The 18,620-nt window shown below is 46.8% G+C and overlaps 1 protein-coding gene across 1 annotated transcript in view; it reads left to right on the top strand.

Annotated features, from left to right (window-relative positions):
• The window catches only part of LOC142466920 (rho GTPase-activating protein 39-like), a 73,814-nt gene extending 55,748 nt beyond the window's left edge, over positions 1 to 18,066 (top strand). Inside the window, exons 5-9 of the mRNA XM_075572545.1 lie at positions 3,710 to 3,783; positions 8,517 to 8,716; positions 9,116 to 9,207; positions 12,039 to 12,208; positions 13,531 to 18,066. Of these exons, the coding sequence (XP_075428660.1) occupies positions 3,710 to 3,783; positions 8,517 to 8,716; positions 9,116 to 9,207; positions 12,039 to 12,208; positions 13,531 to 13,725 (731 nt within the window). The 3' untranslated portion in view covers positions 13,726 to 18,066. The remainder of the gene's footprint in view (positions 1 to 3,709; positions 3,784 to 8,516; positions 8,717 to 9,115; positions 9,208 to 12,038; positions 12,209 to 13,530) is intronic.
• Positions 18,067 to 18,620: the final 554 nt, after the last annotated feature.

Raw genomic sequence — 18,620 nt, 5'->3', positions numbered from 1 at the left:
GAAGGGGTTATAGGGAACAGTTATATGGGGTATTAGAAGGGGTTATAGGGAGCGGTTATATGGGGTATTAGAAGGGGTTATAGGGAGCGGTTATATGGGGTATTAGAAGGGGTTATAGGGAGCGGTTATATGGGGTATTAGAAGGGGTTATAGGGAGGGGGTATATGGGGTATTAGAAGGGGTTATAGGGAGCGGTTATATGGGGTATTAGAAGGGGTTATAGGGAGCGGTTATATGGGGTAATAGGAGGAGATGGAAACATGACCAGAAAACTCTGCAATGCATCAAAGCAATTGTTTAGGTTTTTTTTGGCATTTATACATTATTTTTATACGCTGATTTTTTTATAATTTATTATTAAGCTGTTCTGGCTTCTAATGTCTTCAGGGAAATATTTCAGCGAGTTTAGTGCAAATGTGTTCTTTGTAATGTGGAATTCCCACTGGGGCCCGTTATATATTTTTCCTATTGTTTTAATAAACGTTCAAAGAATTTTAATTGTGGGAGAACATTTTCTTATTGCCCCAGAACGTCCCCACACGTTCCGATCCGCGCAGCACGAAGCTGCGTAATGTACTCCAGATGGATCACGGATATTGTACAGTCCTTAAATAAACACGCACTGCGAGTTAACGCTCCGGGAGCCGGGGGTACGGAGACGCTCGCTTAGAGCTGTATGTGTGCATATTTATAGATCTATATTAAATCATTGGAGGGACTGACCCCTTAACCCTGTCACTGCCATTAGTACACTTTGCACCAAGGAGGGACTGAACCCTTAACCAGGTCACTGCCATTAGTACACTTTGCCCCTAGGAGGGACTGATCCCTTAACCAGGTCACTGCCATTAGTACACTTTGCCCCTAGGAGGGACTGACCCCTTAACCATGTCACTGCCATTAGTACACTCTGCCCCTAGGAGGGACTGACCCCTTAGCCATGTCACTGCCATTAGTACACTTTGTCCCTAGAAGGGAATGACCCCTTAACCATGTCACTGCCATTAGTACACTTTGTCCCTAGAAAGGAATTGCCCCTTAACCATGTCACTGCCATTAGTACACTTTGCTCCTAGGAGGGACTGACCCCTTAACCATGTCACTGCCATTAGTACATTTTGCCCCTAGGAGGGACTGACCCCTTAACCCTGTCACTGCCATTAGTACACTTTGCCCCTAGGAGGGACTGATCCCTTAACCAGGTCACTGCCATTAGTACACTTTGCCCCTAGGAGGGACTGACCCCTTAACCATGTCACTGCCATTAGTACACTTTGCCCCTAGGAGAGACTGACCCCTTAACCATGTCACTGCCATTAGTACACTTTGCCCCTAGGAGAGACTGACCCCTTAACCATGTCACTGCCATTAGTACACTTTGCCCCTAGGAGGGACTGACCCCTTAGCCATGTCACTGCCATTAGTACACTTTATCCCTAGAAGGGAATGACCCCTTAACCATGTCACTGCCATTAGTACACTTTGTCCCTAGGAGGGACTGACCCCTTAACCATGTCACTGCCATTAGTACACTTTGCCCCTAGGAGGGACTGACCCCTTAACCATGTCACTGCCATTAGTACACTTTGCCCCTAGGAGGGACTGACCCCTTAACCATGTCACTGCCATTAGTACACTTTGTCCCTAGAAGGGAATGACCCCTTAACCATGTCACTGCCATTAGTACACTTTGCCCCTAAGAGGGACTGACCCCTTAGCCATGTCACTGCCATTAGTACACTTTATCCCTAGAAGGGAATGACCCCTTAACCATGTCACTGCCATTAGTACACTTTGTCCCTAGGAGGGACTGACCCCTTAACCATGTCCCTGCCATTAGTACACTTTGCCCCTAGAAAGGAATTGCCCCTTAACCATGTCACTGCCATTAGTACACTTTGCCCCTAGGAGGGACTGACCCCTTAACCATGTCACTGCCATTAGTACACTTTGCCCCTAAGAGGGACTGATCCCTTTACCAGGTCACTGCCATTAGTACACTTTGCCCCTAGAAGGGAATGACCCCTTAACCATGTCACTGCCATTAGTACACTTTGCCCCTAGAAGTGAATGACCCCTTAACCATGTCACTGCCATTAGTACACTTTGCCCCTAGGAGTGACTAACCCCTTAACCATGTCACTGCCATTAATACACTTTGACCCTAGGAGGGACTGACCCTTTAACCATGTCACTGCCATTAGTACACTTTGCCCCTAGGAGGGACTGACCCCTTAACCATGTCACTGCCATTAGTACACTTTGCCCCTAGGAGGGACTGACCCTTTAACCATGTCACTGCCATTAGTACACTTTGCCCCTAGGAGGGACTGATCCCTTTACCAGGTCACTGCCATTAGTACACTTTGCCCCTAGAAGTGAATGACCCCTTAACCATGTCACTGCCATTAGTACACTTTGCCCATAGGAGTGACTAACCCCTTAACCATGTCACTGCCATTAATACACTTTGCCCCTAGGAGGGACTGACCCTTTAACCATGTCACTGCCATTAGTACACTTTGCCCCTAGAAGGGAATGACCCATTAATCCATGTCACTGCCATTAGTACACTTTGCCCCTAGGAGGGACTGACCCTTTAACCCTGTCACTGCCATTAGTACACTTTGCCCCTAGGAGGGACTGACCCTTTAACCCTGTCACTGCCATTAGTACACTTTGCCCCTAGGAGGGACTGACCCTTTAACCCTGTCACTGCCATTAGTACACTTTGCCCCTAGGAGGGACTGACCCTTTAACCCTGTCACTGCCATTAGTACACTTTGCCCCTAGGAGGGACTGACCCCGTAACCATGTCACTGCCATTAGTACACTTTGCCCCTAGGAGGGACTGACCCCGTAACCATGTCACTGCCATTAGTACACTTTGCCCCTAGGAGGGACTGACCCCTTAACCATGGCACTGCCATTAGTACACTTTGCCCCTAGGGGGGACTGACCCCTTAACCATGTCACTGCCATTAGTACACTTTGTCCATAGGAGGGACTGACCCCGTAACCATGTCACTGCCATTAGTACACTTTGCCCCTAGGAGGGACTGACCCCGTAACCATGTCACTGCCATTAGTACACTTTGCCCCTAGGAGGGACTGACCCCGTAACCATGTCACTGCCATTAGTACACTTTGCCCCTAGGAGGGACTGACACCTTAACCCTGTCACTGCCATTAGTACACTTTGCCCCTAGGAGGGACTGACCCCTTAACCATGTCACTGCCATTAGTACACTTTGCTCCTAGGAGGGACTGACCCCTTAGACCCCCTTGTGCCAGACAGACTGCAGAGCTTTGGTGCAAATGGACGATGCATTCCTTGGGAAGATGAATGTCAAACTCCCCCCAACTTCCAGGTCCTGTAATTGCACCCGTAGAGCAGACTCGTATTTGCGCCATATCTGGGGTATATACACCACGTTGTAGTGAATATTTACATTGCGAGGACACCATGGGTGGTTCTCTAACCCAGAAGCCCCCTCCGGCGTCCGTTTACATCCTGGGGGGCCTTTCCTCGCTCCGGAAGGCGATCTCCTTGCTCCCCGTAAGGTTCATGTCCCGCGTTACTCTGCCCTGTTACCTGTTTGCGCAGGCGGCTCCATTGTAATGGATCGGCCGTCAGCGCAGTTGGCGTGGTCCAGCTGAATGTCTGGCAGCGGCGCGGCTAACTCCTTGTGCTGTGTTTCTACCGCAGGTCTGCCGATTAGCACGTACGCTAAATACTGTTACCGCAAACTGCAGAAAGTCGCTATTACTGGAGGAAAGAAGGTAAGAGAAACCAGAAGGGAGTGTGTGAGTGTCTGAGTTTGTCGGAGTGTGTGTGTGTGTGTGTGTGTGTGTGTGTGTGTGTGTGTGTGTGTGTGCGTCTGAGTGTGTGTGTGTGCGTCTGAGTGTGTGTGTGTGCGTCTGAGTGTGTGTGTGTGCGTCTGAGTGTGTGTGTGTGCGTCTGAGTGTGTGTGCGTCTGAGTGTGTGTGTGCGTCTGAGTGTGCGTCTGAGTGTGTGTGTGCGTCTGAGTGTCTGTTATTACTGGAGGAAAGAAGGTAAGAGAAAACAAATGTGTGTGTTGTCCGTTAAGTTCACCCTATGCTACCTTTAGACGGCAGATATTTTATCCTATATCCGTACTTACAGTTTATTTATCCAGATTTAGGCAAACACCCCCCCCCCCCCCTGTTCCTTTTTATCACCCTAGGTTTGAAGCGGGGGTCTCCGGAGACGCGTTAATTTCAGCTCCGGGACCTCCTGCTCCTCAGCATTCTGTACCTGGGGTGTAGGTATTTTACTGTGTATTTTTGTCATGTTGGATGTCGCATTGGGCTTCTCTGTCGTCTGTTGTGCCCAACATACTTACCTGAAAATATGGCGCAGGTTACCTTCCCGGGATCTAATCCTACGCGTCACGCCGGCCAACAGCAAGCCGCTACTCCGTCCCACTGACTCATATCCTGCGGGATATTTTAACCCCATTTGTGTTTCCCCTGGAGGGGCCACCCCCTCCCCCCCCCCCCCCCCGCACCCCGTCTAGGTGAAAAATGGGGAGACGGTCAAAGCACAAATAGAAACCGTCGTCCTATCAGGAAACCAGGCAGACTGGAACAGGAACACGTTCTGCAATATATCCATCCGAGCGCGTACCCGGGGCTCCGTTCCCGTTACATTCACGTTGCAGCTAGTGTTGCGTATTGCTGAAATCCCGCCCGTTCTGACTAAAATAACTTCTTCTGTGAAGTCCCGCCATGAATTCCCTACTCTGGCATATTTCTGCTCTCTTGCCGGCCTAGCAAAATCCTACCGGCGGTTCCACCCCCGGCCGCGGCTTCGTTACCGTGCTTTTATTCATTGCATTTGGGCTCGTATTTTCCTTGACGGGGGTGGTTTATTGTGGATTTGAATGTTCCCAATTAAGGACGTTTTGTTGGGGCTCGGCAGGGGGCGGGGGGTGTTATTTCCACTTCATTAGAAGTTGGATTGTTGCTGCACCCCGGATGAAGTTGTTTTAAACGACGAAACGTACGTCGGGTTAGCCGGCAGTTTTATTATACTTTACCTGCTACTTATGCGCATCCTCATTGATCAATTCGATCATATGATAATTTATGCTTCTAAGTATTACGTCGAACATTCAACCCACTCCCCAGGCGCAGGGGTCTGTATATGTGAAAGTACACAGCACGATGTATCCTGCCTGCACTCGCGGTCACACGCTGGCCGCCCTCGGTGAGCGGCGGAGGTAGAAGGAAACAGCTCCACCGTGCGACCAACGAAGGCTTCAATAATATAGCTGAGGCTGCGCACTTTCTGCATAACCGTGTCCTCCCCGTGGCCAGCCTCGGCCTCACTCTGTGTAGGGATTCTGAGAATGCTCATGCACCGAATATAATGTCCACGGTGGGTCCTAAGAGCTGCACAACTTCCTAATTATATACCCAGCCTGGAGATAAACGATTGAAGTTTGAAATCAATCCCTGGCGATAGCACTATCACTGTGTCAGCCGACGGTTGTACTCTGTACGTGATTTATGCATAATCTGGTAGGAACCAGTGTGCGCTAAATCTTCACTCAGAAGTGGGGTCTAGAGTATTTAACCCCTTCCTCACACCCACCGCAATGTCCATATATGGCACCTTTGGTACATAGAATGGTATCTGCAGTATACTGACTGCTAATAGAATCATATGGCAGCCACGCTTACAGCACGGCAGTGATAGAAGCAATTAACCCTGCAGCATTGCCAATTAAGGGCCATCTAGCACACATTTGCGTGTGACTCTGTATACGCGCCCTACACACGGCAAACACCTGCTTCATGCTGTGCGAGGAGCAACAGTAAGTACCGAGATTCTCAATCCCCCCACCACCCTACAGGACAAAGATACTGAAGTGCTCCAAGAGTATAGCTCACTAACAAAAATAAGAACTCAAGGGTTAATATTAACCCCGGGGATGTCACCACCAATGCCAAGTTGCAATACGGGTACTTCAATTATACAATACAGGCCAAAGGTACATACATATATGTGACTAACTATGGAATCGTGCGAAATTAATTGCCATATAGACAGGATAGCGGACAAGTGATTGACACTGCTCGCACACTGTATATATATATATATATATATATATATATATATATATATATATATATATATATATATATATATATATACATATATATGCACAAATCCACAGGATTCAAATCACGATGAGAGCGAGTACATGGCCCCAGTCAGTGTAGCTATCTATACACTGACAAACAAAATTACAGAAGAAATACTGCTGATAAAGTGAGATCTGTGCCTAAAAGTACACCGAGTGATGATCTTTAGCTGAACACAAGGTATATACCCTGTACCTACGTCAGTCGGAGTCTTGTGATCTGTGTGTGTGTACCACTATAGCTTGACACGAGTATAGGCACACTCTGTGAATCAACCTATCCTGCCTGGACATCCTAAATACAACACAGTAGCAATACTAACATCACCTGAGCCACGAATACACCTTTGATGGCATAACGGTTCTAAGTAAGGTGATCACAAGAGACGTCTCTTTACATCCTTACACACACTATGGACTAGCTATTGTATCCATTCCGCTTTGGACACATAGGGGCAGCATTGTGGATCACCCAGAGTACATCACACTGACGGTTCTTTACATAACACCACCTTCTGCATGAATTTGTTTATAGACATTAAAATTGAATGTTAACTATTCCACCAGTTACTTCCCGTGATAGCGTGCTCTCTAACGAGGTTTCCTGCGCCTGCGTTCTGTTATAGTTACCTTACCCAGTGAGCACCGCACTTTACCTGTCACTAAGCTGTAGCGGGGTATCTTCTGTACCTCTATGTTTTTCTTCATTTAGCTAAAGTATTTTTTTAAACTTTCTCTGCTTATGACCCCGTCTTGTGCTCGAAAAAAAAATCAGATTGATTCGCGCGCCAAGTTCTCAAACTGTTCTGCGGTTTAAGTTTGTTTTGGTGCATGAGGCACAGGGAGATAAAGTGACTTGCCTAAGGTCACAAGGAGCCGACACCGGGAACTGAACCAGGCTCCCCTGCTTCACACACAGCGTCACTGTTTGCAGCGTCAGTGTCTTTACGCAGCGTCCTTCTCCCTGTGACTCCTACGCTTGCATTATTGCGGCTGAGAAGTGGCTCTCGTGGGAACAATTGCTGACCCACCGTTATTTGCGAGAAGTTCTATTTTTGTTTTTTACAGGATTGGGACCGGTGGGTTCTCTAGAGATGACGCTCGCTAAGCTCCGCTCTGCGGGATCCCACAGTTCCTGAGATATGTACCGGGATTACTTCCTGGTTTTTAAAGGGGGATTTAAATGGCCATCCAATAGGAATGTAAAGGGGGTTTAAGGCTGCACACCACAATATAAATAAATACATACAGTTTACCAGTGCTGCTGGTTCAAGGAAGTACCTGCCACGCAAATTCCAATGTACACTGAGGAAAAAAGAGACATCCAGTGCTCCACGGATTTCAAGATAAATTAATTTATTGTGCCACACGACGTTTCGACCAACAGGTCTTTTTCAATTGATTAGGCATACTCAAGTGAGGATCTACCTAGTATATATACCCTCTAACATTACTATAACAAGTGAAAACAGTTAAATAATCACCCAGCTGCTCCCAATCCGCTTCCCCTGATCAGTGCCACCTTCATGCATAGCCATAATAGTCCATGAAAGTCTATTTCCGGTTTCTTTGTCCATTTCCGGTCTGTGCGTTCCAGTGACGTCACGATCCTCTTCGGTGCATGCGCTTGCGTTCCAGCGTCGTCATCGTCTCCTCGTCGGCCTGCTGTGACGTCAGTCTTCTTGCCTGGATTGATTATCCTTCCCTCGGGATGCTGTGGGGGCTGTATGCTCGCTCTATGAGCTGTAAGCCTTCCTTCCTTCTGCGTCTCGATGTGGGAGGTGCTCCTGCGTCCTGCATCATCATTGGCATCTTGTCACAACCGATGATGTTGCCCCTTCCTATTGGCTTGATATTTGGCAGCCATTTTGTTTCCCCTGAGGGAAATGTAAACCTGGTAACTTCACCAGTAAGTATTGTGGGTCCTGGGTGTCCCCAGAGCTGAAAATAGTGGCGTTTGGTTCAGGGGCCTCTGGTTCCCACCGTGTTAAAAAAAAAAAAGGAGGTACCCAAAAGCCACTGGTCTTCAGGATCTCAGCCACGTGATGGCTTGGTGTAGCTGTCACGTGGTTGGGGGACCCCAGATCGTGACCGGAGGTTGAGAGTGCTCTGCTTCCGTTCCAGTCGGGTTTCCTGCTCCATCGTATCAGTGAACGCGATGTCCCCCCTCCCCCATAGAAAACTCATTGGTGGCGTACCCTGTATGCCCTCGGACCCCTAGAGCACCCACCCTCGTGACGTAGAATTTGACGGCAGGGAAAAACCACTTGGCCGACGAGTTTGCCAATTTCCGTGCAAGGTACATCAAGTGGTCAACCCCAAGTCTTTGCTTTGTCTTTATAGGGCCTGAGGAAGCCGACCACCGAAGAGATCGAGCACGCCAGGAACGCCATCCTCACCCCGTCTCTGTTCGGCAGTTCCTTGGAAGAGGTCATGCAGCGGCAGAAGGACATGTTCCCGGACAGGAGGCTGCCCTGGGTGCAGACCCAGCTGTCTCTGCACGTGCTCGCCCTGGGGGGCGAGCGGACAGAAGGAATATTCAGGTGCGGAGTGGGAAGCCGTGGCAAACAGGCCACCGTAACGCCAAAGCACTCAGCCACACAACGCCTTCACTACCCGCTTTTGTTAACCCTTTGCGTGTTGGAGGGGTGGCGGGACAAGAGTGCGATAGCCTGACCGGTCCATCTTCAGGTCCATTATGGGATTGGGGTGTCGCCGATAACGGAAGAGCAGTCCTCTGCCGGCCAGATGGCGTTCAGCGCGATGTGTGTTCTCAATATGACAAATCTAATATCTCGTGCGGGGTCTGTCTTCACAGTATAGGTACAAAACTACATGATCACTTAAGGGTTAACTGGGGGGTGCCCCCAAATCCAGGAGTGCAGAAAGCTAGAACCCCTTCTGAATTTCTAACACGTTTATTTTGTTCTGGGATTGTTTAGGGTTCCTGGAGACATTGATGAAGTGAATGCACTGAAACTGCAGGTGGAACAGTGGCGAATTCCCGATAATCTGCCGGACCCGACAGTGCCAGGTAGCAATATATCATATATGTAATGTTATTGTCATGGCGGCGCGTCACTCACTGATACAATGATACACACACCCCCACACACAGTGATACACACACACACTGATACAATGATACACACACACACAATGATACACACACACACAGTGATACACACACACACTGATACAATGATACACACACACACACTGATACAGTGATACACACACACACACTGATACAATGATACACACACACTCACTGATACAATGATACACACACACACACACTGATACACACACACATACTGATACAGTGATACACACACTGATATAGTGATACACACACACTTATACAGTGATACACACACACACACACACACTGATACAGTGATACACACACACTGATACAGTGATACACACACACACTTATACAGTGATACACACACACACACACTGATACAGTGATACACACACACACAGTGATACACACACACGTATACAGTGATACACACACACACACACACACTGATACAGTGATACACACACACTGATACAGTGATACACACACACACTTATACAGTGATACACACACACACACACACACACACACACACACTGATACAGTGATACACACACACACACTGATACAGTGATACACACACACACTGATACAGTGATACACACAGATACAATGATACACACACACTGATAGTGATAAACACAGACTGATACAATGATACACAAACTGATACAATGATACACACACACAGTGATACACACACACTGATACAATGATACACACACTGATACAGTAATACACACACACACACACACACACACACTGATACAATGATGCACACACACACACACACACTGACAGTGATACATACACACTGATACAATGATACACACACATACAATGATACACACACTGATACAGTGACACACACATACACACATACACTGATACAGTGATACACACACACGGATACAGTGACACACACACACACACACACACACAGTGCAGGCTGACTAAGACACACAGTGCAGGCTGACTCAGATACACACAGTGCAGGCGGACTCAGATACACACAGAGCAGGCTGACTCAGATACACACAGAGCAGGCTGACTCAGATACACACAGAGCAGGCTGATTCAGATACACACAGAGCAGGCTGACTCAGATACACACAGAGCAGGCTGACTCAGATACACACAGTGCAGGCTGACTCGGATACACACAGTGCAGGCTGACTCGGATACACACAGTGCAGGCTGACTCGGATACACACAGTGCAGGCTGACTCGGATACACACAGTGCAGGCTGACTCGGATACACACAGAGCAGGCTGACTCGGATACACACAGAGCAGGCTGACTCAGATACACACAGTGCAGGCTGACTCAGATACACACAGAGCAGGCTGACTCAGATACACACAGAGCAGGCTGACTCAGATACACTCAGTGCAGGCTGACTCAGATACACACAGAGCAGGCTGACTCAGATACACACAGAGCAGGCTGACTCAGATACACACAGAGCAGGCTGACTCAGATACACTCAGTGCAGGCTGACTCAGATACACACAGAGCAGGCTGACTCAGATACACACAGAGCAGGCTGACTCAGATACACACACAGCAGGCTGACTCAGATACACACAGAGCAGGCTGACTCAGATACACACAGAGCAGGCTGACTCAGATACACACAGTGCAGGCTGACTCAGATACACACAGAGCAGGCTGACTCAGATACACACAGAGCAGGCTGACTCAGATACACACAGAGCAGGCTGACTCAGATACACACAGACAGATACATGGTTATCATGGTTGTCGTCACGCTGGCTCTCTGACCCTTCCTAGGAATCGGGGACTTGACATTTGCTATTTATAGTCGCGATGTACACGCGGAGTATTTCCATTCTTACGTGCCGCCCGAGCCATTAATACTGCCGTGGTACTTCCCGTCATACTTCCTATAACGCACCGGGAAAGACTAATCTGTGCGGCTTGGACCGGGGAGGGGGATATGGCAAACCAGGGCTGGCCAACTCCAGTCCTCAAGGCCCACCAACGGGACAGGTTTTCAGGATATCCCTGCTTCAGCACAGGTGACTCAATCAGAAACTCAGTCCAAGACTGAGCCTCTGATTGAGCCACCTGTGCTGAAGCAGGGATATCCTGAAAACCTGACCTGTTGGTGGCCCTTGAGGACTGGAGTTGGCCAGCCCCTGGCTTTAAACATTCACATGTATAAGGGGTTTCTCCCAGGTGCAGGAGGGAAGCATGTCTCCGAGAGAGAGAGGAGTTAGAACAAGAGGCCGTTCCCGGAGGGTGTGAGGCTCGGGGTAGATGTGAGAAAGTACTTCCCGGAAAGGGTGGTGGACGCGTGGAATGGCCGCCCAGCAGAGGCGGTAGCGGCTAGTACAGCAAGGGATTAAAAAAAAAAAGCTTGCGCTAAACGTAAGGTTTTCCTAAATAACAGAGACGTGGATCTAATAGGGTCAGATCCTCCCAGCAGCCCGGAAACCGGGCGGACGGGGCGGTCCTTATCTGCAATCAAAGTCTGCGTTTCTACGTTTCATTTTAGGAGAGGAGCATGAAAACCCCATTAATAAATCAGTTTTAATAACACAACAAAATGTTAAGAATAAAGGAATAAATGAAACCCCTTAAGGATTGGACTTCGGTTAAAAAGAGATTGGCCCTGGAAGTTAACCCTTTCAATGCTACAGTAGTGGCCCTATGAACCCGCCCGATATGCCAGCGGCATACACCCGTAGAAAGGGTTCATTTCGGTTCCGGTGTAACGAGCCCCCTGCCCTTCCTCTTGCCCCCGCAGCGTCCCTGCTGAAGCTGTGGTACAGGGAGCTGGAGGAGCCGTTAATACCCCAGCAATTTTACAAGCAGTGCATCGGCAACTACGAAAACCCGGACGCAGCCGTGTCCGTCGTGCATCAGCTCCCGGACCTGAACCGCCTGGTGCTGTGCTACCTGATACATTTCCTGCAGGTGAGTCACGCTGTGCCCAGAGCCCGCACTGCATACACCGTTCTATGCTCCCTAGCCCCAGGAGCTTGCAATCGTTTGGTTTGGGAGATACAGAGTGGCCCAAAGGATGAGGAGGAGCTTGACGCTCGTATTACAAACCGGTGGCGGACATTTTTACAGCCCCCTTTACAAAATGTACTATTCAGACCCCTCTATTTTATATTAGGTGAATAATCAGGATTGGAAAATGTGTGTATGTGTAAATACATATGTGTGTGTCTGTGTGTGTGTATGTATTAATGTGTGTATGTTTGTGTATAGATGTATGGATGTGTGTGTGTATGTTTTAATGTGTGTATGTTTGTGTATAGATGTGTGTGTCTGTGTGTCTGTGTGTGTGTATGTATGTATAGATATATGTGGATGGATGTATGTACGTACGTGTGTATATATGTATGTATAGATATGTATGTATAGATGTGTGTGTGTGTGTGTGTGTGTGTGTGTGTGTGTGTGTGTAGATATATATCCCCCCCCACCCCCTGACGTCTGAGGTGCCCATATACTTCTGTAAAATCCCCTTTTATACACATTTTATGTGTGTATGTTTGTGTATAGATGTATGTGGATGGATGGATACGTCTGTGTGTGTCTGTCTGTGTCTGTCTGTGTCTGTCTGTGTCTGTCTGTGTGTGTATGTGTGTGTATGTGTGTGTATGTGTGTATGTATGTATTTATGTATAGATATATGTGGATGTATGTATGTACGTGTGTATATATATGTGTGAATAGATATATATGTATAGATGTGTGTGTGTGTGTATAGATATATATCCCCCCTATCCACCTGCTCACGTCTGGGGTGCCCATATACTTCTGTAAAATCCCTTTTTATACACATTTAATGTGTGTATCAGGAGATCCCCTTAATGTCTGTGCGTAAATGCGCAGTCCCACGGGGTGTGCCCGTGCCACCGTGTATAATCATATTCCGGTATAGGCTGCACACGTGTATTAGCCGGTGATCCTAATGAAATTAATTACATTTATAGGGTGCATTGAATACCTCGGGTGGTCAACTCCCATCCTCAAGCGCCACCAACAGGTCAGGCTTTCAGGACATCCCTGCTTCAGACACTGATTGAGCCCCCTGTGCTGAAGCTGGGATATGCTGAAAACCTGGACCTACTTGGTGGCCCCTGAGGGCTGGAGACGCCCCACCCCTGTAGTAGAAGTTGATCCCATGAAAGTTTGGGGGGCATTGGTGATCCCCCACTTTTATCAGGCCGAAGTGTTATAAATGTGCCTCTTGTTCCCCCCCCCCCCCCCCCCCCCCAAAACAGATCTTCTCGCAACCGTCCAACGTGGGCACAACCAAGATGGACGTCAACAACCTGGCGATGGTGATGGCGCCGAACTGCCTGCGGTGCCAGTCGGATGACCCCCGGATCATCTTTGAAAACACCCGCAAGGAAATGTCCTTCCTGCGGATGCTGATTGTGCATTTGGACACGAGCTTCATCAAGGGCGTGCTTTGAAGAAGACAATAATGCACAGGCACAACCCGCCATTTTTTTCCCCCACCCGTTTTTACCTGTATATAACCCTTTATTTTAATTTGTTTGGAAGCGTGACGGTGCAGTCCCTCCCACGGCTAATTTGTAAGGAAGACGCCAAATTTCAAGCACCTTTTTTGGGGGAGGGGCCAAGGGCACATTTCTCAAGGTCATTGCGGCTCAAAGGTCGTCCGATCGCTTGTGCCGCTCGCGTATAGGCCGATCGCCGGCTTGATCATAAGAGTGTCCTTTTAATGGTTCAGACACACGTATGGTCCTGCCGAGTGTTCCGGCGTGTTTGTTACCGGGACGTTGGGGCGGTAAAGTGTTTACACGTAACGCGGTGTAAAAATATATACTATATTCTTACCTCGCAGATTCTGGTTCCAAATCCTGTAATCAGCATTTAACCGCGCAGATCTTAACTGTGGAAATAAACAGGAAGCCATCTTAAAAGTACCCAGGCCTAGATTTGGTGTAGAAAAGGCTTAGAAAAAAAAAAGGTTTACAAAAGTAAAAACTGTGATATTTTGTTGTTGTGAAAACCATGATTTAGCTCAAGCGGAGGGACTGCACCTCACCATGTATATATTTTTGTTACGGTGTTTTAAACTCGGCTATCCCCAGCTTCAACCTTTCAGGGCACTGCAGGAGTGTGGTAACCTCCTGGAATGATGACCACTCTTTTGATAAGTGCAGCCTTACCACTGTTCACTATTGTGTGTCTGCCTAAAGCTTCAGTCCCATCGAGCAGCTCATATGGCAGTTGGCAAATACATCAATCTTTTTCCCCCACCTCAGATTTTCTTTTTTTACTATTTTATTATTTCTTAAGTTATATGTGTAACGAACCTTTACGTTAAAGCCCCAAACCTCTGTTCTAAAAGCACACGTACCATTGTGTGTAGAGAGAGTCCTATATACTTGTTAAATGGAGTTTCAGAGAGGAACTATAGTCTTCGGAAAAGGGTCAGCTGACACCCGCGCAATGTTATATCGCTGTTTCAGCGGTGTAGAAAACGAACGGAGACTCTAACAGGAAATCCGCCCTCCCTCCATATACAGGGGGTTTATGTGTGGAAGGGAAATATAATGTAGCCCATAGAGAAAGGTAGAGTATCTAATTTTCTCATCAAGAACCAAAGTGGGGCCATCTTGGATTTGAGATGTCATCTGTAGGGTTGTAAAAAGAGGCTGCGTGTGCTGTGATTTTGCCCTAAACCTCCTGGCTCCTGCTTCCTCCTGGAACAGCACAAACCTCTTGTTTTCCTCCTGTAAAGTAGCGCGGCGAAGAAGAAAGTTTGTGCTATTCTAGAAAGAGCATTTCACAATGCGGGGTTACTAGGCAATCTCCACACATTGCCGCCTCTTGCACATTCAAGAGGAGACGACTTCATTTCGTGCAGCTCTGCCTGAAGTTTATTAGCCAGCCATGAAGAAATGTAACACCTTGCAAGGATATTATTGGGCCGGCTTCTGTAATAAAACACGGCTAGCCATGGAATGACATCACCGCAACACAGAGGCTTCTGGGATTGTTCAGCTCCCACTGCAGTGAAATGCAGCGGCACGAGGTTACAGGACGAGTACACTCTCAACAGGACCACTTACTGGGTATTTCCAGTTTGCCATAAAATGTTATGAGAGAAGAGCAGATTTCAAATACATCCTCACAACCCAAGTTTAAGAGAATATATATATATATTTATTTTTGACATCCCCGTTAGGCAAAATGACAGAAAACACTGAAAAAGCATGGTTGACTTACACACATTTTAGGTTTTTGAGCTCTCAAAAAAAGTGTGTGTGTGTGTGTGTGTGTGTATATTCTTGCATCTGGGGGAGTGTTGCTACCATAAATATTATATGGGGTAATTTGTTCATTATTGTTTTAGATGGGGAACGGCCATTTCTTCCTGCTTGTGGCCATGTGCTTATTTGAATCGAGCTGTTCTGTGAGCTCATTCCCAGTGACTGGAGGCGTGTGTGTGTGTGTGTGCGTGTGTGTGTGTGTGCGCTTGTGTGTCTTTGGCCCTAGGTGGGACTGACCCATTGTTACGTGGCAATCCAACTATATCCTAATGAGAGAAATGGCGCGCTGATCATTTCCAAACTGATTTTTGTGTGTTTGTTTAAACCAGGGGTGGCCTACTCCTGTCCACAAGGGCCACCAACAGGTCAGGTTTTCAGGATATCCCTGCTTCAGCACAGGTGGCTCCGTCAATGACTGAGCCACTGATTGAGCCACCTGTGCTGAAGCAGGGGATATCCTCAAAACCTGACCTGTTGGTGGCCCTTGAGGACTGGAGTTGGCCACGTTCCATTTTTGCTAAAACTCTGTTAAATGATGTAATTATTTTGGTTTAAATTGTCCAATTGCTGTGCGTGTGTATAATGCCGTTTTGTTAGAGGGCCTTCGCGACGCGCCCGTGAGCGTGACGGTCGCAGCGAGCGCTTTCACTGGCGTACGCCGAGGTTCTGTTCCACGCGAAAACCAAACTAATGACGTGATCTATACAGCGGGCGTAATTACTGCCGCTAACGCAGGGAATAACGCCAAAATGGTGGCGAGCGTTGACGCACGTGTTACCGCGGTCGTCCATGGAATAAATCTCAAGTTGTCGCATCGCGTTTTGTTACCTGGCGCAGAAACATACGCCGCGTCCGTATGTCACCGCTGGTAAATGACAAATTCTTTGCGTCACCGCTGTTCTAAAGTCATCGGACGTGGACACTCCCTCCGTGTCAGAGACCCGTGAGAAAGGGAGGGCAGGATAAGAGAGAGATAAGCAATGGCAATAAATATTAAAACCGCTTGAATTTGAGGGGAGATATATATTGTATATATATCCTTAAACCCGTTAAATATATCATTGTCATTAGTTCATTCGGTACCACGTGGGACTAAGCCTTTAATGTTTGCAGACGCGTCTTTAAAATGGCTGACATCTCTACATAGGAATCGTTGCAGCATGTCCCGGAGTTACTTAGGAGCCCACAGCGGCACCGCATTGATTTGAAATAAAGTCCCACGCCTAATCTAGTACATTTCGTTTTTAGAGTTCAAAGTATATCCTCATTTCTCAAATTCGATCCAGATAGCCAAGTGCAAAACCGTGTCATAATTCCACGTAATATCCAATATATACCGCCAGTGAGAGATCCAAACCCATGTCACGGACATAGTGTGTTTGTGTCATTTTAATCATTAATATAATTGGTTTCTTCGGCAAGATTTAGTCGCCCTTAATGTAAATGTCTGTTTGCGAAGCAAAGGAGACGTCTGTTTTGTCTGTGATTCTGGCAGCAGAATAATCCGTTTACACAAAGCAAAGAAAAGAGCCCTGTGAATGAACAATGTGCATATATATATATATATATATATATATATATATATATATATAAAACCATGTTAAAAATGGTTTTTGAAGCAAAAAGTGGCACTGTGTGCTCATTTGCATGTCATTTCCCAGAATCCCTTGCTGCAGTGGAAGTGCTGTGTGCTGGGTGATAATGGGGAAAGGCGGGGGTGCAGATCTGCCTAAGACATGCAGATGAGCATGCAGTTGTATTTACATTTGCATATTTGCTTTGCTGTGGAGGGTTTTTGTCACTTTTTTCACTCACCATAACTTAACTCAGTATATATATATATCTATATATATCTATCATGAGGGATTGCAGTTGGATCATGAAAGAGCTAAAGATTGCAACCCCCCACAAAGCATTTTGGTTACAGTGAAGACATTTAAACTTCAAAAAAATGATTTAAAAATACTTCTATGTGTTTAAAAATGTATGTCGCCTAAATTGAACCGCTCAAATGTCGCTGCTGTTTGTTCACCTTGTTGGCAAGGTCACTTTCAGCGTTCAGCCTAAATGTTGCAACTATCGGGTTTTGGGCATGTGGGGCCATATTAACGACGGCCCAGCAAAAACGATCTCGCATCACGAGCGCAAAACTGATTTTGAAAGCGTTGTACTGTGTGTGGCACGAGAAACGTGAAGAGACGGCAAATATCTGAAGCAAAGGAATATTCTCAATGGAACTGGTGTCAACGTCCTGTTTAATTCTCAGTAGTAGGGAGAGCGCGGTGTGTTGCAGAATAAACACGCACAGGGGCTTAAAGGGTAAATATTTTACAGTCGTGTTATACCAAGATGTATGGATCACTGTATGCATAATGTTAAATATATCACTTTTTATTTTATTTTGCCCGTTTGTGGACTGCTACAATTCTCCAAGATGTACCATAGGTTTACCGTCCTTCATCTGGGATTTAACCCCAGGGGACAGTGAAGGGGTTAAAAAAAAAAAAACAATGGGTCCCGCAAATCTGTTTTTATTTTACTAAATAAAGAAAAAAGGATTGTCAGATTTTAAACAGTCTTGCTCTTTTCTTTCTTGCACTGCAGCAGTTATGATACCAGGTAAGACATTATTACAGTAAATTAATGTGTGTGTGTGTGTGTGTGTGTGTGTGTGTGTGTGTGTGTGTGTGTGTGTGTGTGTGTGTGTGTGTGTGTATATATATATAGATATACATACATATATACAGTGGTCGACCAATCACCAAAAAATCTACTCGCCGAACAAAAAAAATCTACTCGCCACCTAGTACCACACGTGTGCTGCTTGGGCCAATAGGAGCTCGCCACGATGTTAAATCCACTCGCCCGGGGCGTGCAAATGTATAGGTTTGTCGAACACTATATATATATATATATATATATATATATATATATATATATCATAATATATTGATAACATAATATCTTCATAACATATCTATCGTTACTACATAACTGTTTAAATTCACGTTCCACCAGTTTGCCAAACAATTCAATGTAAGGCCCTTTTGTCTCATATGGATAAA

The sequence above is a fragment of the Ascaphus truei genome, chromosome 15 (assembly GCF_040206685.1).
Source record: "Ascaphus truei isolate aAscTru1 chromosome 15, aAscTru1.hap1, whole genome shotgun sequence".
Lineage (NCBI taxonomy): Eukaryota > Metazoa > Chordata > Amphibia > Anura > Ascaphidae > Ascaphus > Ascaphus truei.
This window is presented reverse-complemented; position numbering and strand designations above follow the sequence as displayed.